This window comes from Neopelma chrysocephalum, unplaced genomic scaffold, assembly GCF_003984885.1.
Source record: "Neopelma chrysocephalum unplaced genomic scaffold, ASM398488v2 Primary Assembly neopelma1_331, whole genome shotgun sequence".
Classification (NCBI taxonomy): domain Eukaryota; kingdom Metazoa; phylum Chordata; class Aves; order Passeriformes; family Pipridae; genus Neopelma; species Neopelma chrysocephalum.
The window spans coordinates 724,484-749,384 of record NW_020897994.1 but is presented as its reverse complement, the minus strand read 5'-3'; the positions used below and the strand labels follow the sequence as shown (position 1 = coordinate 749,384).

Here is a 24,901-nt window from a genome sequence, read left to right as displayed (position 1 = left end):
AAATGGACTGGAACGGAAGGAAAGGGAAGGGAAAGGGATGGAAGGAAATAATTGTTCTATGGAATATTGCAGTGAGTGAAACAACAGCAGAGGATGAATTTCCTTGAAATAATACAGATTTAAGTGCTGGTAAAATACTGGCTACTGGCTTTTTTAAATAATCAAGAAAATTCCCATTAACTTTGATAAATCTAAGATTTACCAAAAACAGTTCCCAGTTTTGGCAACAATAAAATTTTGAGCTCCTCAAAGAGGCACACATTTTAGTTGATTCTTTCTGCAATACTAAGATGGAAACTGACTATGAAATACGAAAAAAACTCTGTTTAGTGTACCAGATTTCTGACTCATCTGTTAAATCAGCTATTCTAAATATTATCCTTGGAATGCAGAGTTTCTCCCTATCTGATCCAAGGCTTTATATGTCTTTACCTGAGAAATTAAGAATGTATGTTTATTTATGATATCTACAGTAAGCAAAACTTAAGTACTGTACTATGCATTCCTTTTATGGAACTTTCATGTACTGATTTAAAGCACCAATCTCATATTAATTTCACTTGCAGATAAAGGCAAAAGGTCATTTCAAAGCTATTGGGGGACTCAGAGTTGTATGAAGAAAATTTCCTTTAAATTTGGGTTGTGTGTAAAGAGATGGAAAACACATAAGAAGACACATTCTTAAAACTCAGATCACTAATAAATATTGTTATAGGTATATATTTAGACAAGAAAAGAAACAGTTATAATTCCCGTACAGTACTTACCCATTTTAACATTATCACATGGTTGTACAAACAGGATTATAACAAGCAAAAGAAAGCATTTTATTTAATGAATAAATAATCAAAAAGCATTGGTGAGGATAGTCTTAATAATATGCTGCTTCATACAGTTTAAAGTACATCAAACAACAAAATCCATAGTCCCAAAATTCCATTAAATAATACTGAGTAATTATGTGATTGATAATATTTATGTATATATATAATATATATATAATATATGTGTGTATATAATCATATCATTATGAGTAATTAAGGTATCTATTTACATGCCATGCAATATTAGAATGTGTTGCAATACCTAGGCACAACAGGCAGATTTAAGAATGGCTGTGGTAAAAAAAAGAATAAACTTATTTTTGAAAATGAGGGATATTACTTTCTTTAACTCCTTTCTTTTCATAATATACAATGAGAATTTGAGATCCTTTCTGATAGCTAAAGACATCCTTATGTTTGCTATTGTACAATTAGGTAGCTGTATAAGCTTAAAGCTGCAATTAGAACCATGAGATGCTGCAGTTAACAAGGCATTCTTGCTTCAAAACTTAGCATATGACATGCTTGTCTGTGATATTCTTCTCATTGTAGACCCAGTTATGTGAAATATTGAGCCTCTCCTACAAGAGGATATTTACTCCTGTGTTCTAAAGAAGTTAAGTGCACTCACTGTCTCAAGAGCTGCAGATTATTTGCAGGATGAGGATACATGTCAGCACATAAATTCTATTACTGCCCAGTAAAGTGATGCGTCTGTATCAATTAAAAAAAAAAAAAAGCTTGCAATTCTTCATTTATTGGCATGTATTTCAGTTTATAAGAAAACTACACTGTGTTTTAAAAATCTGAAAATTGCAAATTTGCTTATTCTCAAGCATTTGCTAGTCCACTGCATACTAAAGGACTTGTTATTTCTGTTACTAATTATTGGACAGATCCTGATATTTTACTTTGTAAGAAGCTTTGTAAGAGGTTCAATAAAGCCTGAAGGATTAGAATCTGGCCCTCTATGTTATGATCTTAATTTCAGCTCAAGTGGTTGAAAACAAAGTATAGAATGGTGTCTCACAAAAAAAGCATTTTATAATATAAGGAACTGTGTTAAATAAGGTATTATATTTCAGAGAAGTCAAATTGAAAAAAAAAATCAATCCACTCAAATAATGTGCAAAAAGGATATCTCATAATTTTACGAGGAAGCATCTACCAATCAGAGGGGTTTTTTTGGAAAAAGAGGAAAAGTAAGAGATGGTTTTAGATTATGGGCTAATTATATTTTGTATGGGCTAAATATATTTTGTAACATATTTTGAGGTATCAGATGTTACTGTCTAAGGCTACTAGATGCTACCCCTGTGTCTTCTGGCATGTCATGAGTCCTGTGGCCTGTGGATCCCCTGATATTGCCTATTACCATGTTCAATGATTCTCACTGTGTCTTCTGTTTCATTAAAGCAACTAGTGCCTCCCTTTGCTCAAAACGTCCTAAAATTAAACTTCTGATCAATGGTATGATCTCCTTTTTCTTATTTCTTTTTCTCAAATCAGCTCCAGTCTTTATCACTCCTGCTCTTTACTCTCACATTGATATACATCTCCTGCATATCCAAAGCTTTCTAAGTTTCTCCCTTAGTTTAGTCTACTCCATGCTAAAGTCCTTAAGATTCCTTCTGATCATGATTCCTAAGAATAACTTGCTAAAAGTTAATAATCACAGTAAGCAAGTAATATGAATATAATTTTCTTCATATCTATTTGTTAAAATTGATGTATATTTCTGCTTTCTTCTAATTCTGCTCCATATATTTCTTTGTCAGCCTTCCCACAGTCTTCCATAGAGTTCCAGGTGAAGTCCAACTACTGGCACTGAGTAAGCAATTTTTTTACCTATTTCTATGAGGAAATACAGTACATAATCTGTCTTTCATATGACTTCATCATACTGTGGAGTTTAATCACCTCACCATCATACTTTCTCTTCAAGTCACATTGTCTGTAAAGGATCTCAAGAAGGCATTTAGTACATCTGCTCCTTCTGGCAAAGAGCAGTTATTCCTGTTAGGTATTTTTCCTTTCTCTTCTTCAAAGTTCCAAAACCATCTCTAGGTAATCTGTTCTAGCACAACATTGCTTAAACCACTAGAAAATGTTTCATGGTTCAAGCCTGAACTTTCTGGCATTTTTTTATGTGGTCCTGACTACTCTACTTTAGCAAGAGTTGGCACAGCATGGGATTAAGTAGGACTAAATAACTACATCCACACATGCTTTCCATTTTCTCTTTGGACTAGGGGTTTTGATCAGTGACAGTAAAAATTAAGGACTATGAAAAAATCTTTGGCAAATCTTTTTAGCAGTCCTTCAAGTGTGTGCATTATGAAACAAATAAAAAAAAGGACACTCAGTCTGAAGAACTGGCATCAGAGAAGCATTTGTATCATGACAGGTTATGGATAATTTTAAGTAATGTTTAGCCCTAAAGTTGGAAAACTGAATAGTCACCAATACTCAGCTGTCATCTCATTCTGTGCAGTGTGATTTTTTTTTTAAAGCACCTCATCTGAGATATGACAGAATTTCTTTTTTTTTCTTCTTTTTTTTCCTCTTTATTTCTGAATTTTTGACAGCCATGCTACTACTGATTGAGCAAAGCAAATGGTCATGAATGAATGGGCACTTACTAAATACATGTTTAGGGCCAAATCCAGATTCTATAGAGACATCTGAAAAACATTAATTCAGCTTAAATGGGATCAAGATACAGTTCTCAGTGCTGTAGATATATATTTCCTTCCTTTCTTCCTTCTTTCCTTCTTTCTTTCCCTCCCTTTCTCCCTCCCTCCCTCCTTCCCTCTCTCTTTTTCTCCCTCTCACTCTTTCTCCTTGCTTTTTCTCCTGTCTTTTTTTTTAATAACTATTTCAAAGCTGAGTAAGGTCTTAAGATTCTAAAATTATACAGAACTTGAGAAAATGAGATGAGAAAATTTCCACCTGCTAACAATTTAAAACCATATTTTTTTTAGCTCCTCCTGCACAGGTTGATAATAGCACAAAGTACTGAAGGTTGGAACTGAATATAGTCCACTTTCTGTAGCAAGTCACATCTTTTACTTTCTGTCTGTGATAGAAATGTTTTCAAATATAATCTGTTTAAAAAGGCACTCCTAATTTAAACTAGTTGGTGCTATTTGGGTGTTCAAATACTTGTTGTATTTCTGGTTTTAATACAGAACTCAGTGCACCTCGTCTTTAAAACTCAGCATGTTAAAAAATAGCTCACTTTTGTTGATACATCTTTTTCAAGGTTGTTCAGTTTTTTTTCTTTTTCTCTTTTTTTTTTTTTAACTGTGCTGCAACAAAAATGGTTATATAACCACACAAATTTTCCTTATGGGAAAGAATTTACTGTATTTCGATATGACTTCATTCTACTTTCAAAAAAAGGACTAAAATGTGCTGACTTTTCTATATGCTACCCCCATACTTGTACAAATACTCATGCAAGGATGCTTATTACATGTGCCTACATATGTCTGACAAATCTGGGCTAGATCCTGTCACTTTTGTGGTAAGTAACACTTTACCAAATTCAAATAACTCATTTTGAATAAGTTCCTACTTGCACAGGAATGACAGAATATGGCCCTCAGGATTTATCATTTGTTGCATATTCCAGTCTTATACATATCTATATGAACCAAATGGACCATGACATGCTTAGAAAAATAACTGGAAATTCAGAACGAAGCAAAGAAACAAACCAACCAACAATAACAGAAAGAAAGAGAAATTAATGGGAATAAAGTCCCTGAGGCAGTTGCCCAAGAACTAACACAACACAATCAGAAATTCAGAACATTTATTGCAAAAGCTGAATAACTAAATAATGTTGAACTGGCAAAGCAGTAACAAGGATAACTGGTTAGATATTTATTCTGTCAAAGTCATCAAACACCCCTCACAAACTGACATAAGTACTGCCATAAGCAATGCACCCCTAGCTCATTTTAAGCCTTTTATACCGTGGAGGGAAAAAAAAGTGAACTGCTATATACAAAAGAATAAAGAAAGAAAAGAAAAGCTCGTGTTTTTGGTAAGAATAAAATCACCTTCAGAGTAGCTAAATTTGTTACTTTAAGACTGATGTTTCACTGTGGCATAAGTAACTTCTGCTTTTTTTCTGTATGGACTTTTTTTGTTTTGCATGCTATTTATTTGTGTAAATCATCTTTCATGCCTTAAAAAAACCCATCTAAAAATGTTTGGATTTGGATTTGCTTTGCGTGCAACTTAGATCTCACTAACATTAAGAGTCACTCTGTTGGTTTGACTGAGGTGACGTGATACTGGTACCTGCCAGGCATTGACCAACTATGATAACAAACAGTTAAACAGCAATAATTAGAGATTTAACCCTTTAGTTTCCCCCAACTAGCCTACCAGGAGAATGCTTTGTTACATCATGAAGGTACAACACATTAAATATTCTGTGGCTATGGTCTAAAAACACTTGTGTTACTACAACGTTAACGCAGATGAAGATCAACACAAATGCTGCTGTTTCAGCAATACACTGTCTTAGGTATAGACACACACCTGCTCAATTGGAAAAACATTATTACTCTATTTTGCTCCTGTAGAATTTCCTTCATGTATTTCAGCTGGGATCAACATCAGCTACCACTCATTAAATGACAGACTACAGCTAATTTGATCTAGGATCCCAAATGAATAGCTTTCCCCCTCACCTACCACCACACATTTAAATATTCTTTTGTTTTGCAATTTCCCTGTTTTATGAAACATAATGGAAATGAAACAAAAAACTGCTAAGTTTTTAAGCCCTTACACAAGTTCTTTCACTTCTTAATATAAAATAAAATAAAAATAAAAAGAAGAAATTCTACCTGAATGCTGGCATGATTTGCTACTACATAGAAACAAATTTTTCTTTTTCCCTTTCTGCAACCAACCTTTCTTCCCACCCCATCACTTTTAACACAAGTGGTTTGAGTTCCTTGGAACATTGTGTGTCAGACAGACCACTAACACAGAAACACCATCACTGAAAATAAAAGCAAAACAATAGGAAGCCAATGAAAGAAATTAAAAAGCAACTGTGAAACACAGAAATATGCTACAGTATCTTTTCAAGTGAACATTATAAGTACACAAAAGTTGTAAGTAATAATTGTTTCTATTTACAAGTATTTGAACGCTGATTGACTTATAAGTGTCCACTAACATTGTTAATAGCACAATAGGTTTAATGTTTAGCTTCAATTGTTTGCAATATGATCTCAAGTATAGAGGTCCCAGCATAGATCAACGACAACAAAAGTACAATTTTCTAACTGGATATGCTTTTCAATCTTTGCAATCCACTGAACGTTCATGCTCTCTCACTCTCCAAATGCATCTTCTGTTGTTCATAGCAGCAGTCCAGGGTCAAAAACCAAAGAAAGAAAAAAAGGATATTTGCAAACCAGAGAGATCTCTGCAGATTTTAATCATGTCTATTTAACAAAACCACACAACTAGTAGAAACACTCTTTCATGTTGTAGGACATCATACCTTCCACGACGCTAACATAAAGATATGCATATCTCTGCTAGGTGAAGCATAGTTCTAGAGGTCTACCCAGTACATAAAGCTCTGACACACGCATAGTATTAGCAAGTCTAAGTAGGCTAAAGTCATGGGTCCAAAGTAATCATTTCTTATAGCTGGTGTTCCTTTGGACTCTCCACAGCTCCTGAGGCCTGTTTATAAGACTTCAAGTTGGCCAGAGGAATGTCAGTCATGTGGTTGCCAGTGTTGAAATGGCCCTCACTGGAACCATACTGCTTTCGGTCACTGAACTGATTTCTGTTGCTATCTTCTTTCCAGGTCCTGGTCAATGTGTGTCCATTAACTAATTTGTCCTTCTTAACCCATTCTTTCTGAGGTGCAAAGGTGGAGAGAGGAGACTTTGGCTGTTGGTATGGGCCCAAGCTAGGAGGCATCCAACAGTTGTCTGAGTGACCCAAAACCAGGCATTCTTGAGTACACATCTCTGTAGCTTCAGCTAATCCTCGTGGCCCAAGAGGCCCATCTGTAGATGAAAAACAAAGAGAAAGAAGAAAGAGGGAGAAAGAAAAAAAAAAAGACATAATATTAGATTGTGATATTTGTCATTAAACTTATACATAGACCTCATGAGAAAATTAACAATGATTCTGCAACAAAATATTATGCTTGTAAATCCCACATACATTTTCATTCTATTAGAGAGTAGTTGCTTTGTAGGGCATAAGCTGTATATGCTACATACCTAGTTTCCAGAAGTGGAAATAAAGTTCAGTGATCCCTAAGTTATCGGTCTTAGATCCTACTATGAATAAACTTAAGTCCTTTTTTCAGTCACACTAAGAAAATAAAGGTAATTAAGTGAAAATGTCAAAGGAAGTGAACATACCCTCGAAGATTCTGAGTAAGAATTAATGCTGCTTATAAAGGCCTACAGTTTTGGATGTATTCTATTCTGCTTTCAACTCACTTTACTGCTGCAGAACCTTGGTGAACTAACAGACTACTGCAAACTGAGAAATATTTATACTATCCAAAATCAGGTTTGCCCAGAGGAACACACTGTACACAGGATTATTCCAATGTCTACTGTTTTACAAACACAGGTTGGTTCATAGTTCTAGATTTCTACCCTGTGGATGCACACTCTGATGTACACTCCCAACAAGTAAGAGATAAGTTAAACATTGCTGGATTTAATAGGAAACCTTGAAACACTTCAAAACATTGCATGGAAAGAGACCATTAAACATATCTCAGATAGCTGCTTTACAATGACAAAAGCAAAGGGGTAAATGAAAAAAAAAAAGCTTATGTAAATCTTGCACTTGATAAAGAACTGTTCTCATAATTCTTTGAAAGATAGTAATATAAGACCACAGGAGACAGAAATTAAGTTTGCTAAATTACTATGCATATTAAATATCCACATTATCTTTCACACACTACTGAGGACACACGTGGCCAGCTGCAGGCCTCTTTCAATTAAGAAGGTCACCCACGCCTTCAGTAACACTAAATTCCTCTCAGCCTTACTGCATTTTTAGATGGCTTACTTTGCTCATCTGATCAGGCTGGATGTATGAGGAAGAGGAAGCCAGGAAAAAGGCAGAGAAATCACTTTGTGTGTCTTCGTTAGATATTTCTCAATATCTGAGATACGCTTTGTCATGATTCTTTGCTAACTGTGTTGTAATTTTGACAAAGAATTATGAGATGCCTTTTCTTAACTTCAGAGTAAATCAACTGGATAGTATTGCAGACATTTGAAGAGTTAAGGAGACATATTTCCTTGATTAAACAGCCCAGTGACAGGAAGGAAATTATAGATTGATTTTTGAGAAAGAATATTAGGAAGTAGTCATGAATAGCAAAGTTACTAATCAGAAGAAAAATGTCAGTGGTGTATCAGAAAAAAAAGTGTATCTTTATAATAATATAATTGAGACTCAAAATGATAAGTGAAGACACTCTAACAAAGATTTCTATGTTAAAATGCCAAAGAATATTTTATTCGCTTGTACTCCACGCATATACAATAAATTACCCTTAGTAATATATCTTTTTCTGAACACTGACATTAACTCAATTAATTTTATGGAAACTCCTATTCATTTCTCATTGCTTTTAAACACAGATATAAAAAATATCACCAGGTATATTTCCACATGTTCGTCTTATCTCTGTGCAGCTTCTCTTTTTGAATATCTGGAGAATATACAGAATATATAGTACTCTGTTGATGTGACAGAAAATAATAAGCTATAATAAAAGTTGCTACCACATTCCCCATATTAGAAAGTGTTCTATTGCTGAAAACTAGAACATGAAAAATGTATAGAATCAATGCTACTTTCCATGTAAAGCAATACAGGATGAAATAATTAAACCAGAACCATTAGGAAACACAACAACTGTAAAGTAGGAGCCCAGCAGAGATTTCAATGAGAACCATGAACTACAATTCTAAAATGAGACCTGACATAATACCCTGGAAGAGACATATTCTTTTTTTCTATAAAACTCTTATTTGAATCCTCTAGTATGAAATTTTAACTAAACTGAGGCAGGTACTTAGTGAGAAAACAAAGCAAAACAAAACAATAATAAGTAAAGAAAGTACTCACTGTATATTGTTAATGTTTCCAAACATTAATATATAGATTAAAAGCTGATTTTCTTTTCTGCCTGACAACAGAAGTTTAACTTTGATTAGTTTTATCCCATTTCAGAGGAAAAAAGTGAGAAGTGTCAGAACTATTTTCAACCTGCCTACTCTCACAGTACACTACTATTTTGCTGACCAAAGAGGAAGGGTTTGGCAGGGATGAAAACTTTCAAAACACAAAGAAAACCTTTTGCCACAGAATGACACATTTCAAGAAATACAGTGCATGCACTCTGTGCTTCCAATCTACAGTGGAATAAAAGGTTAACAGGAGAGCCTTCAGTACGAAAGTTCTGAAGGGGATAAGTTACTTTTTCTGTTTAGTTAAATAAATTTCTAGTGATAAGAATATAATTTCCATTTAAAATTTAAATGAGCAATAAGCTGGTTTTACTCAGGAATAAATATGCATGGGACCCTATAAGATACGTCAAACTCTTTGGAAGATTTACTTGGTGTGTTTTGCTTTCTCCAGTAACGGTACTAGGCAGTTAATTCTGTTAAACTCAGAATGAATTTTAAACATCCTTTGCTTTAGCCATCTTTAAGCTGATAGACTTTCTGAAGAGCACTAGAATATTTAGATATCTGTTACTACTGGGAGCACCAGACAGGAATGAGGTAACAATGCTGAGATGATCACCTGTTCAGGAACTGCTCTTTGGGTTTTTTCAGTTTAACAAAATACCACCGCTCTGTAGCAGGCAAATTACAATTTTTATATCGATGTCAGTCACACCAAGTGACAGTTGTAGACAGAGTAAGACCCTCTCCTTTTAGGGGAGGACTTGGAATCCCAGGGGACACTCGTTTTCCCAGTGCAGGACACTTCTTTTAGCTGTATAACTGTTCAAATAGCTGTGAGGTATAAGTCTGCGCACACTTCTACACATGCCTATGTATAAATCTGTGAACAAAATATATGTAGAGAATTGAGAAAAGGTTCAGACTCTACTCAAATGAGTATGCATATTTTCCAGTACTCTGTTTCATGCTTACAAATCTTTAAAATAGAGGGATATTTACTTGCCTTACTAAAATATTGTGAGTTTTAAATTTATAAAATGCCTTGCAAGACTTCATCTAATATATAATTAGCAATTATTATTTTAATCACCTTTGGTTTGAGCCATCACAAGAGAAAAAGAAATTCACAAAGTAATTTTTTTTTAGAAATGCAGATTGATAGAATAATCTATTTTACTGTTGAGCTACTACAAGGAATGATCATGCTTACTGATTCAGGAAAAAGGCAGCTTCATTCATAATATGTGTGGTGCCTGTCACAACTATTTCCAGTTCAGGTCCTTAGATACAAATATAATTTTTCATTAAATGTTATTGCTAATAATGGTGATGATCATGATTTAGGGGATTCTACAAATGTCCTACTGTGAGTCTCAGGAAAAAGATGAAAAGATAAAGGGATCTCACCTACAAAGAGAAAAAAAGTCTTTGAACCATTAGGGTTTGTTTTATTCTATTTTGTTTTATTATGTTTTCAATCATAGAAAGTTTATTCTTTTCTAAGAATCTTTATTATTCAGGTTGCTATTTAGTACCGTAAAGTGAAATGATCATGAGCAATATGATGGGAGAGAGATCTGCTGGGGGTAGCTTGAACTGAGGAGTTGGCTGCTATGTACTGAGAAAACATAATGTTGCTTTAATGGTAATTATCTTTCTCCTCCACCACTGCTGAACAATAGTTTTCACCCAATTTTCTAAAGTTGTTCATTATCACGTACAGTGACGCCACTTAAAAACCTGTTCCTGTTGTTTTAATTTTATAATTGCATTAATTTGTTTCTTTTCTCTTCACAAAAAATTCTGTATCAAACTTTTCCATACTGAAGTACTTTATTGATATGTGGGGGATTTTTTTTAAAGTATTTGTTCTCTGAACAATCCATAATCTGTGAGGCTGGTTATCAGTCTTGGCTGCTTGAATATATAATGACACAAGTGCAGATAAAACTGTACAAGCCATCTGTCTCTGGAGTTAAATGTTTTGAAAGCAAACACAAAAGTGCATAACAAGTGCTCTCTTAAATTGTCTTTGTAAATATTTATATCAGATCTTACCCCAAAATGCTTGTTATTTTATTCTGTTAATAGCTGTCAAGCAGATGCATGACTTGCCTACTCAAAAGCAGACAGGTGTAAGAAGGAAAATAATGTATGCCACTCAAGAACCGGTCATACCCTAATGCTGGAGTTTCTGTGTGGTCTTTTATCTCTTTTTATTATACCCAGAAGCTAAACAGCTATTTCATTGATTAACTTACTGCTGCAATTAGCAACTAGCTTCTGGTGTGATGACCAGCTGCTTTTCAACCTGCTTCTTTAAAACTCTCTTGCTTAAAGCCAGAAAATTCATTCTTCAATTCTGAAAGATTCAAGGCCATAAGTTCCACTCAGTGAGATTTTTTGGTCTCAAAGAAAATGAATAGGTACTCTTTTCCTGAGGGCACTAACATTAAGTATAATGGATTTGAACATGGCCACAGTTGTGTTTCAGACTATTATATTTATTTAACTTTACATATTGCATCCTACAAGAAAAACAAATAGCAGCAACATTTTCAGCTCTATTTAACCTCAAATACAGGAAGTTTTTTTAAGCTTTCGTGGGTTACTTTAGTAAATTACCTTTTCTGAGACCCTGTGTTTTTACAGCCTTTCACACATGTTGGAACTGAAATGACATTATTCCATTTCACAGAGGTTTTCCAACTAGTCTACATGTTACATATAAAAATTCAAAACCAGTTTATAATGAAAAAGATTATTTTGACTTTTTTTGCTCTGAAATATCAGCCAAATAAATAAGAAAGACTATTATTTATTTCTAGTCTGTTATAACAAATAATCCAAGACTACAAAGCCACAGACATGCTGTGATAGATGCGTTTCCTTGGTATTATTAACTAGCAGTAAGATTCAGTGACTACTAAAAATATATATTTTTAATGACTTGGTCATTCCACTTGGCACAGTCAGTGCTGATAAATTCACATTCGCTCCTCAAATCACCTTGTTCCTAGGTCCCTAGATTCATACCACTGCAACTGCCAGTTTTGGTAGACTTATCGCTAACACCTTGTCACCTGCTGCTTCCCTCTCTCCTTCCTGGAGCTCCATCCTCTGTACTCAGGTACAGATCAAGAAACCCCTGCTACTTTCTGTTCCCTATCTTGGCCCAAACTTCCCTTTCATCACAGCTGAAATAAATAATACTGTAAGGTTAGCTTATATCTGCATTACTTAGCAGAGATAAGCTGCCAGAATCCTTAATTAGTACAATAACAGGAGGGACAGGAAGCAGGGGAGGTAAGGATGTGTGGGACAGCCCAGAATACAGAAAAGAAGGAATAAAAGTATTTTCTGAAAAGATCTAGAAAAGCTGACAGAATAAGGTTTTCTACATAATTCTGTGAAGTACTTAAGTGATTCAGATGAGTTCCACAGATATGTAGTTGTCTAAGATCCAAACTGTAATTTCAAAAACTATGCAGGACTTCTTTGTTTACATGGGCAGCTAAATTTTGAAGGCAACATTATTCAAGTACTGGAAATTCTGTTTCTACACAGTCTTCTGATGACTGCAGTTGCTTCATGACTATATTTCTTCAGACTTAAGAAAGAAAAGGAAAAGTTAAGAAAGTATTCTCTATTTCTTGTCTTGAGTCCCTTTCACCTGTAGCTGCTTCATTATAAAGATACAATGAAAGGACATGTTACCTAGTTTGTTATATTTTATTTCTTTTTTTCTGATATCATTCCTAGAAATCCAATACCATTATGATTTACAAGGTATATATTTATCAGTAATGGCTCTGCTGTCAATATGTTATTTTTATCTGACTTAACTTTCTGTACCTATTTCCAATCACTTTTTCTTCATTGACATACATGTACAAAAACCACCGTGCATTTCCATGGGTGCATGATCAGGAAGTAGACATGTTCTACAGAGTCTACTCTTTGAAGCACTGACAGCCTAAATAAAATTTTAGTTCCCTGCATTTTCCAAGGCAAGAGACTTTCCAAGAAAGGGAATTGATTTTATAACGCTTTTGAAAATAAAGTCTTTGATTTCCTAGACCTGCTTACCTACACATATCTTGAAGGAATTTTGTGGCCTGTATCTGCAGATGCTTTATCTATTGTCCAGCCAGATGCAAAGTAGGTACCACAAGACTAAGTTTGCCTCTTGCTATGCCTAAGCAAATACACTTAGAGCATACAAGGAATTTCAGTAGAGTTTAGTTGGGTTACAAGAGTTGCTAATAATCCCATGAAGTCTTCCAAAATAGTTTGTTTGGAAAAGGAAAGGTCAGTCTATAGGCAGGCCACAATAACATTTCTGCCTCTGCCATCTCAACACACTCTTGAAATTAGTTCAGCTCTATGTTATTACATTTCAGGTTTAGTCATGGGGTTTTTATGACAGAAATTATGTAATACTGAATTTATTTGGGACTCTACTCTTAGCAACATCTCAGAGTAAGAAATATATTTTTAAGTCCTAGTTGCAGTTTCTCTTTGTTGCTTGAAAAGTCACAGAGATTTAACCAAATTCTAGCCTTCAGTTGTCCACAGAAGATAGCAAGCAGCCCATCTCATAATCTCGATTGAATACAACTCATGTGTCTGCTGAGCTTGTGAGATACTAGGGGTCAAGCTTGCTTAGTGCTTTCTAGTCTTTCTGAATAGATAGACATACTGACATACATTAAGCTTGTGACCATTCTGAAGGCAAGTTGCAACACAAATCACAAGAGCATGGCCCTTGCAACACAGGTGTAGGAAGATGCCATAGCAGGTTTTTACAAAGCATCATAATGTGGAGTGGTACGGATCTCCCACTGAACAGCTCAAACCTGAATGATTCAGTGCTTTTCACTGGTTCTAAAAATCCAGTTTTGTTATTATGGATTGCATATTGCCTCTGTTCAGATCTTTATGCCACTCCTTATTTTTGTTTTTATAATTTAACTGGGTGAAACTTTATACTTTGTAGTTAGAAAAGTAGGTTCACTAGATAATCTAATGGTTCTTTCTGGTTTTAAAAATCTACATAGCAGCAACTATGAATATAAAACTGTATTTTGTATAAACTTTCATGACAAATATATATATGTCATATATATATATATATATATATATAAAAATATAGCCAATTGTAGTGTATCCTTTAGAAATACAGAAGATACAAAATAATATCTGGGATTGTTATTCTGACTTAATGCATTCTGTCATTAAAACAAACAAACAAACCCCCACAAAAAGCTGTAATTTGTATTCTTAGCTGAAGTGTCACATTGTGGATGCAGACAGTCACCTTGCAGGAAGAGCGGGAGAAAAGAAATGCAAACAGGATTTGGCAAAAAAACATTTGTTAACAAATAAATAAAGATTAAATGCTTTACACATCTCTCATACAGATTTCATTCTCTGGGCACAAATGAAAAGTCAACATTTGTAAATGGAGATAGTCCAAATTCAACAATACACGGGCAGCCAGAACAGCAGATTCTCTCCCTGAGAGGATATTGTTATTTATACAGACTTTATGGCACACAAAGAGCAGACAGCATATCTTGATAAATTTTCACCCATCTTCAGCATGGCAGGGAACTCATCCATCTTCGTGTCCACTCAAAATACTTCCATGAAGAATGCTATCTCATCTAATCTTATTTCCTCAAAATTGGCATTTTTTTCCTGCCATATATTTAATTTTAGCAGGACAATCTAACATATAAAAACTCCTCAGAGGATTTAAATGAACCTTCTAAATTTGATTGGATCACTTAATGAGACCAAAGCACAACCAGTGTTCAAATATTTGGAATAATATTATTTTCAGCATTAATCTTTTTCCATTATGTAGCTCTTCACTTTGCTGCCTAAAAAAAAGTCTTTGTTCCCAAAAGGTGATGATGGATGGTGATAATAAAATATTCATAAGGCATCCCATGGTCATAATCATTTACTATCTTTTTTCTCTCACACCTAAATATTTATGATATTTGATCAAAATATTTTGTTGAATTGATTTACAGGCAACATGCTGAGACAGCACCACTTTTGACATGGTCACATTGTCTGATCATTAATATGCCCCAAACACAAACATGCTGTCAGTCAAAAACAACTTACATCTCAATTTCGAAGGCTCAGTCAATTGTTTATCATAAAATCAAATTTTGGTTAGTAATTTCTACAAACTGTGTTTGAGAAAATGTAGGATTCAATGTGAAAAAAGATATTATTCAAAATGAGAAAAGCTGGCAGAATGCTGTGAAACTGAGCTGAACAATATTTATTTCTACATCGCACGGTGTTGTAAAATTTTTATGCAGCTGTTATATGCCTGACCATTAACTCATGTACAGCAGAAAAAAACCCAAAACATGCAAGTTGAATTTCATTTGATTTTTATGATTTTCAAAAGAAGTTTAAATGAAGGAGTTGGTTTTCCTGATCACTTTCCATCTTACAGCAAAAGCCTGATCTTCTGACTTGTGATAAATACTTATGATAAATATTATGCCTTGAGTGCATGTGATAAATACCTTGTGATATTATCGAACTAAGGATATTGGCTTTATTAAGCAATAACTGAACAAAAGCACAATTCATCAATGTATACGATAAACTGTGCTATCTATACAATTATATATATGTTTTATTTGTATATATACTACTCATTTATTTTTACTTTTATACATATTATATATATTATATTTATCCATCTAATTCTTTTTTTGTTATTTAAGAACAGAATGGAAATAACAGAGTGGTGAACATTGAAGTGAATATAATCACTCACAAAATTAGTAACTTAATTGCTTTGCTCAAGTTGGATATGGAGTCATCCTAAACTCCTTCTGTTATCAATGGAGAGAAGCATTTGCACTGAGTCAGCTCTCTAAAGACCTGACTCACTTTCTGGAGGTGTGAGTTTCTGTGCATTGATAAATAGGGAATCCATGTATGGCAATTACATCCAGCTCTATGTATTTAAAATGGATGTGATGAGTCTAAATCTTTGTTGCCATAGATAGACTAATTCACTTTGATCTCTTGAATTGAATTTTTCCACTATAAGCAAAATGGCTCCAACAGCCAGTGAAAATAACAGCAGACAACTACACTATCCAAAATACCCAAATGGCAGTGTATCTCATGTATACTCAGGAAAGGTGACTCTGGGAAGCCTGGAAGAGGATTACTAGAGGGAGCCTGTATAGGCAAGTTTTCTTTCAGAAAATTAATACTTCAAAATTATTCTAGTCCTCCACACTTTGAAATAGGTGGAACACCCTGAAAATCTACAAATTATAGGACAAAGAAGACTGCAATTGTTTAGGTTTGCTGAAGTCTTGAAGGTAGGACAGATTATACAACTAAAAGTCTGGAAAACATAGAACTGAGAAAAAGGGAAAATTGTTATATTTATGGGCCAGATTTAGGACTGTGTAAGTTACTTATTTACTGCACTATAAATCTATTTGAACTTTAAAATAGGGAAAAAGATTATATTTAAACAGCTGCATATGGTTTTACTTATGTATTTCCTCTCCAGGATACATAGGGTTAATGAAAACCAAACCATCTATTAAAATTGAATATTGTTAGTTTCTGCTAATCTTCTTTGATGGATCATTCAGTAATCTCTCCAAATACTTCCAGTTCTTTTGTAATCCCCAAATATTGCCAATTTTCAGGTAATCTTGAAATATCATTATTAATAATATTTAACCATTAGTTTAATATATGCTTGATAGTTTAAGAACAAGGGTTTCCTTATTCTATTGCAATTTTTTTTTTACAAGAAATATTGTATTCTAATGATCTGTAACTTTTTCTTTAAAAGGACCTCACATGACTTAAAGTTCCATAAAATCTTCTTTCAAACAAGGTTTAGAAATAGCAGCAGGCTAAGTATCCAACAGAAGTTGAAGAAAAAGACTAGAGAAATACAGTCTCCAAAACATAATCTTACTGCTTTTATTATCCACCACAGAAATATGTAAAAAGAAAACCAGAATAGTATCACATCCGGAATTATCCTCTTTAATCACAAATAGTAGCTTTCTTCATTAAAAAAAAAGTTTTTATGGAAAAGGTTATTTTACTATAGGTGTACAACTTCACTGTCCTACTACCTTTCCAGACCTCCAGGAATTCGGTCCCAGATTTCAGTATACCTTTTCATTACTGTAAGTTTTACTTTTTCCTCAAATTAAACAAATCTCAGTTTTATGAGGGACTCCTGACTGGGGTTGTCAGTTTGTTTCTCTCCAGAAGTAATAAGTCTGGGCTTTAATCTTGTGAAAATGTGGTTCCAAGCCATTAACTTTGGGACCGTTAGCAAATTTATAACATAAGGCTGCCACCAAAAATGGTTAGTGTAGCTTCATTTCAAATTCTATCACTTATTTGTAAACATTCAGTCTTATTTCCAAAGTATTTTTTTCCTTAGCACTAGATTAATGTCTGTAGAACAGAAAGTGTCAAACTAAACATTTTTCCCATGACTTTTGAATTAAAAAAAAACCAACAAAAAACAAAAAAGAGGAAAAAGGTATTGCCTCCTTCAAGGAATAAATGGGGATGGAAAGAAAACATCAACAACAGTTTATCTAAGAGCAATATGAAAGTGCAGATATATATACTGTGGCGTTAAAAACACAATGTTAATTAGGAAAGATAATTAAGATTATTTGTGTATAAAATTACGAAATTCATTCTGTAATTAGGTTAATTACAGCTATCTGAACAAACATTAAATTTAAGTTGAAATTCATCTTTTTAATGAATCTCTATTACTAATGTGTGTTTCTTGTCACTTCTATGTTTTTCTATTTTCCTTCAGTGCAAATAAGACCAAAATCAAATTTAGGTTAAACTGAATTTGTTGCAAATTTGTAGCAGATGCCTTACACATACGTGCTATTATGTAAATAAGCAGTTTAACTGACTTGAGAAGACCTTTTGAAGTACATTTCTCTTAGCTGAATTTGGACCTAATCCTGGGTACTCATTCTCCTAATTCAAGCTGCACAACTGAATAACTGAAGTCAGTGACAGAAGAAAGTGCTTAAATTAGGTACCTAGTAAGCTTGATGATATTGTTCATCTTGTCTTCCTTTCTACAAAAAAATGAATCCTCGATAAATATCACAGGACACAGATGTCAGAGATGTCCTTAAACTAATCCAGAGACAAAAGAACCATTTCCTAATTCTGCTTGTATAATGACATCTCATTTAGTTAATTTTGTAAAATTTAGTTCAGTGCCAGTTGAGTTGTCAGAACTGCAGACATATTACACAGAGAATACTAGAAAATGCTCTCATTCATTATATCTGAGCTACACAAATGGTACAGTTTCTTCTTTTTCTTTAAAAACTAAGTTCATTTACATAATTTTTCAGAAGAGATATCCATAAGTCTCTTAATGAGCTTATATAGTTTACAGTAAAACTCCCATTAAACAAATGTCCCTGAGTCAAAACACATTTTATTAAACCATGCTTGAAAGTTAATCTGTGCTGTACATAGTCATTACATTCAACGTACTGAAAATTAATACAGAAGAAACATCTGTATGCACCAAATAATTTTGGTTAGCCACAAAATCCTATTCTAATGCTTGGCAAGAGCTTTAGTTTCCAGGCTTTCAAATCTTACCTGGAAGACTGCAAAAAAATATCTTTGTGATTATAAAGAGGAAATCAAATAACATTTAACATGAATAGTGAGTTGACATTTAATGGAGGCTGAAAACTTTTTTGTGTCTTTTTTCTATTTAATGAAAAATCTCAGCAAATCAAGCCTTCCAAAGTATTATCAAATATCTTTTATTTTTAAATAGATTTAAATAGATTAATTGAGATGCTCAAAGAAGAATTGTTGCTATGAGCACAGATCATGAAGATTTGCACATGCAATAGGCTCTTTACATTCTGCTTTATGACTGTACACAGTCTGGTTTCCCAAATAGTAAAAAAAATCATTGGAAGTTTGGGAAATTTCATTCATGTGTAAAACAATTTTTGGGAAGGATTATACCAAGCAAAACTGTTGTTTTGCTTTCCTTAAACCATTGGTTTAATAATAGTAAAACACAAAATTTAAGACTTGCTTACACTCTTAGAATTAATTTTATTGTTACAAAATGTGGCTAGAAGTTTCTATTCCTCGCCCAGGCACATAAGAATCTGACAATTACTATAACATCACAGTTCTGAATACTTGGTAGTACAATGGACCTCTTTTTTTCTGGGTTCCAGTTTGAGACCTGAAGGTAAACTGGTTTTATTTTCCATATGGTAATAATAAATAAAGAAAAAAATAATAAAAAATACATGCTTAACATAATTTTGGACTCATACTTAACAAGGTATGTCATAGGCTTATCAGTTTCAAGCTTCCAAAAATAATGGACAGTACAAACAGATTTGTGTGTACTGAACTTGTTGTAGAATTGAAAACTTACGAAGCAGATAAACAACCTGAGAGAAGTAATACATTTATCTTCTTGTATTTAAAAAATAAAAAAGATTATTTACTAAAATATGAAAAGTAGATGAAGAATTCCAGTTGTTGGATTCAGCTCACTTAGGATTTCCATTCACCTCCCTGACAGGAACGGAGGTGCAGATGTTAATTACCGTTTATAGAATGTCTTGTCAAAACACCTAAGAATTATTGTTCTGTTAATGACTTTGTCCTGCGCTTGGGTTCAATGACTGATTTGAGACAAAGAATACCGAAAAGGATCACTGACATTTGGTTAGGACACCCTGTCTTTCCCTGCAAACAGTATCAAGTAATGTATGGCCTTGTGCCAACAATTTAGCTTTAGAAAAGGAACTATTATAAAACTGTAGTCATGAGGGAATTAACAGTTACTTTTAGAAGATTATTACTCCTATATCAAGTGAGTTAATTTATTAATGTCAACTTCAGAGGCAGCAAGTAATTTAAAAACAATGCCAAATACTTAAAAGCGCGATGACCTGAGATGCCAGAATACTTTACTGATAGACAAATGGACGCATTTTAGGCCAATTTATTTGGTGGGATAACAGAAGCAGGCAGCTGTTTCTCCACATATTCATTGGTCACATACCCCTTCTTCTTTGAAATAAGTTGGAGTTTTGCTACCATCTTCATTGGGTGTAAAACTTGTTCTTTTGTCTCTATAGAACACCAAAAGAATTTTACAGGTAAGCCTGATTTAGGAAGGTATGCACTAAAGGAAACAGACCAATTCCCTTGTGACCTACAAGTCATTCTTTTAATATTTAGCTTCCCTACATACCACATCAATTCCTCCTTTACAAGTTCAGGACACAGTTCTACTTACTCTCTTTTTTTGACATATTTTCAACTCGGTTCTCATCAGTATTCCCGTTTTATTTTCTCAAAAAAATATTTCCTCCCACCATCTTCTTAGCTGCCTGGATGATAAATCCTTCTCTTACACATTTATATCACTGACTTTAGTTACCAGATTTCACTTAAAATGAGTGATGTGGCTTCTTTTTGTAACTTACTTAGGTATAAAACTTACGGTTACTTAAACACAGAGTCCTAAGTAATGTAGGATTAATTCCAGCCTAGGATTCAGCTCTAGAGACAGTCATCTGGAAGTATTCAAGAGGTGTCTGGATGTGACACTTGGGGATATGGCTTAGGGGTGATTATGGTGATGCTGGGTTGATGGTTGGACTAGATGATCTTGAAGGTCTCTTCCAACCTTGATGAATCTGCGGTTCTGTGATCTAAGGTGATTACGCACAGAAAAGATTTCTTGTATATTTGCAGCTTAAAAGCTCAGGCTGATCAAGTGCTACAGGGAAGAAAAGTATAGGACTGAGATTCAGATTCAAATCTTAGATGTCTACAATGTATACACCTACATGGGAACCATAGATACATGTATTTTCTAATTTCTCTTTTGGATTAACAGACATCCTGTCAAACCTGTTAACTGGCCTAGTCGATAAAATATAATAATTCACCAAACTAAATATAGAGAAGTGAATTCGAACAGCTCTTTAGATTATACAACTGCTGCAACAAACCACTGATTTTTTCGCTTGCAAAATTAAGCCCATTGAAGTAATTTGTTTTTCCCAAGCTCGGCTACTTGTGAGTGGATTCCATCTGGACAGAACAGGGCCCCTGCACTAGCAAAACTTTTAGATAGTCTCAAAGTACATGCTGAAGAGTTTCAGGATGATTTCTCGAGAGAAAGTTTTGCTGGTTTTTTTTTTTTCTGCATTGTGACAGAAAAAAATAGAATGGAATTTCATAGAAGTAGTAGGGACATCATTCACATTTACAGTATTGCATGTCTCTCACCACAGCAGTACGGATTTCTGCAGTAATTAAGGGATCAAAGCTGTAGCTGTAGGACAGTGGGCTGGGCCAGCAAAACTGAAAAAGAAATGATTGAAACTTCCACTAATGCTAATGGCCTTTTTCAGTGCAAGGTGAGATGACAAACCCTTCAAAAAAGTTTGAAAAGATTGATTACATTGTAATTTGTGTTTGGTCCCCCATTCAGGCATTAAGTGCTAGCAGCATTCCTGTTTATAATGGAAAATTTTATTCCCTGCTGTGGGGAGAAAAATAGCATTGAAAGCAGAAAACACCTGGCAGAAACTTTGAATATGAAACTTTTTACTAAACACTGCATTTTTTTTTTCTTTGTTAATTAATCTATTTCACAGTCTCTGGTAATCACTTTGCAGCTTATCAGTAGTCTGACTTTCAAAGGAACTTTATGCTCTGTCAGTTTCTATACTCGTGTTGTCAACGAACATGGGAATGACATAAACATCTTGGTAATTTGTCCACTGCCGTCTCGCACATCCCTTTCCTGGAAGGCAGTAACATTAAAAACATTCTTTGTTCTGATGATGATATGGTTTTAAGCTGGCTCCCTGCCAAGTCTCCAAACCTTACCACCAGAAGTCCCCCCCCAAAAAAAAAACCTCAGGGGGAAGAGGGGGAAAAAAAACTAAGAAAAAACCCGAAAACAAGAGAGAGACAACCAAAGTGATATATATAAATATATTTACACTTATATACAATTTCACAAGGGAAAGGGAAAGGGGAAGGGGAAAAGGAACAAAACTAAAATAAAATATATATATATATCCCAATCAGTAGTCCGAGATCTAGTAACTAAAAAAAAATTAGCAAAGAAGATATCTCACTACTGTCCTGGGACAACCGAGTGTCGCTCCGGAACGATCGCCGGCAACCTCTGTCTCCCAAGGTCGGCAAGGCCTAACCAGGCCTCGCTCCCCAACACGGCAGACTCAACAGCAGGGAACCTGCACCTCCAAGCCGCCGGAAGGAAAGAGAGCAAAGGCCTCTCCTCCTCTCTTCTTATAGTCTGGCTTATGTAAAAATCGTAGGGAATACTGGGTAAATCTGGACCCTTCCTTGGTTACAAACTGGTCACCAAGGAAGGCCTAGCCCAAACCACCACAGATGGTCATGCATTGACAGCGGGTCTATGTTAGTTTTCTAAGTAAACCTTCAGGGTCCTACTATTTTACAGCTAAAAGTGGAGGTAGTAAGATCTCCTTGTTGACAAGGCTGATGACTGCAGCACTTGGTTGCACAAATGCCCACCTCAGCACAGCCTGCAGCAGTCACAACACCAACTAGAAATATTGCTTAAATTCATGCTAACTCTGTTTTGTATCACCTAAGGTTCCCTGTCCATACTTTTTGTACTTTCGTCTGGTATCTGCTGTTCACTGGGGAGGCATTTAATACAGAAAAATGGGTACAATTAATCAGAGGAAAAATCCAAAATCAACACCAACCCATTTTATAAATAAGTGAAGTATGAGTTGTGTGCTACCTGACTGAGATGTCATAAATGTGCAGCCAAAATTAGAGAGGAGAAAAGTGAGCACAAGATGACACAAATCTATAAGAATTGATTTGAAGGAATTAAACAGGATTAAAAAGGAAAATATAACACCATGACAACTGATAAACAGGAAGATCTGCCACATATATTTTAAGATTGGTAAAAGCATAAAATCATATTTTAGAAGCAAAGAAAATTGAGTAAATCTCATCTCTCTGGACTTCAGTAAAGCATGTGATGAAGTGCCACATAGTAAATTATTTTAGTTTAGCAAGAAAGTAGGCTAATAGAACCTGTAGGTTAATTCAATGAGTGAATAGATGGTGCTGAAAGGAAAAGTATGGAGCTGAAGAGAGGTGCCACACAATTCAATATCAGAACTAATCCTGAATTATATTTTCAGTAATGACCTTAATATAAATATAGGCGAAGGGTTGATGCAATGTGCTTCTACATAATACTGGAAAGTACTTTTAGTGAAGACCAAGTTATCGAAAGAACTACAGGAAGAAAAAAAAGGAGTATTTCTTGTTAGAGAAGGCTAGGAGATTTTAGCTTTCTTCATTTAGGACACTAAAACCAGAGAAAAAGGTGAAGATCATTGGGAAACAAACAGAGACATCACATGATTTTGTAAACTAAGAGACAGTGTTGTCATGAGAATAAATCTGATGACACCATGTCTATGATAACAGACTACTGGACCCCTTCCCAACATTTAGATTCTTATATAAGCAAAAATTCCACAAGAAAAACAGCAGACTTATTTTTATTGTGCATATTAGTGAAAGTCTATAGTCTTATATTTAATTTCTTAATGTCTGACTATAGTCAAGGCAGCTGATGTACAAGAGAAATTTGTACTGTAATAAAGTATTGAGACACTATAGTCACAATGTACTGTTTCTAAAACAAGATAGATAAAAGGATTTATAATTCCTTACAGAGAAAATATGCAGAATTAAGGATATAAACTGTTAGCAAGAAGGTGGGATTTTTAAGTCTGAATGCTTTCCAAAAATCTAATCTAGTAAAAGAAGGTACTAGAAGTAGGAATGATCTGATGAAATACTGCCATTTCTAATTGAAGAATACCTTTCAGCTAATCATCTAGATTCTTTAAACAGGCCCTTTTACAGTGTGATTCATCTGAACTCTTTTAGGTTTTACTTTACGATGAGATGAATTTTGCCCTGAAAGTGTCTACTTCTCCCTCCTGACTACTAAATTACTCAAAGTGCCTAGATCAGGTGTATATGTGGCATCCTCAGCTTCTACAGATGAAGCAACAGAAGACAGATTTTTCCAAATATCTACTAAATCAAAGACAATCTGTGTGACCTTAGCTATGTCATTTAGTTCCTCTATGTCTTTACTGCTCATCTATAAAATGAGGATAATAGAATTTCCATACCTTACTGGGCAATGCAGTGGGTTTACATGGCTCTCTAAGACCATTCCAATGGATGCCCTATAAGTACTTAAGCCTCTTCTGGACTGCTAAATGAGGAAGGAAAGAAGAAAAGACAGTAAAAGGTGCAAACTAATTTATTTTCAGAGAGACACATTAGACACCTCCCTGAAGCAAAGAACCATTGAAGGATGGGGTTCCTGTAATGCGGGCTATGATTAATCACAACAATAAGAGGGATGTTTTTGAAAGAGGGGATATCCCTCCCTCCTGAATAAGAGAATTCACACAGGATATGTTTTTCTCTTTTGTCACGAGCTATTCCATTTGTCTAATGACTCAAGTAAACAATTGCTGCATCATCAAAGAGTCCTTTTTATTTATTGCCCACTGATACATAATACATCATTTTTAATATTCTATATCCTGTTTTAAGACATCTTCCAGGGAAATGTTTGCCAACATTCAAATATTTAGTGAAAAATTCATTGCAACACATTCGTAGTGTAACACTATGACTCATTATAAGATAAATGCTTGTTTCATA

At 34.4% G+C, this 24,901-nt stretch overlaps 1 protein-coding gene across 4 annotated transcripts in view; it reads right to left on the bottom strand.

The window, feature by feature from the left end:
• Positions 1–2,682: 2,682 nt before the first annotated feature.
• The window catches only part of PCDH9 (protocadherin 9), a 698,432-nt gene continuing 676,213 nt past the window's right edge, over positions 2,683–24,901 (bottom strand). For all 4 annotated transcript variants that reach the window (XM_027705406.1, XM_027705408.1, XM_027705407.1 and 1 more), the window contains one exon: positions 2,683–6,880. In XM_027705406.1, the coding sequence (XP_027561207.1) occupies positions 6,507–6,880 (374 nt within the window). In that variant the 3' untranslated portion in view covers positions 2,683–6,506. The remainder of the gene's footprint in view (positions 6,881–24,901) is intronic.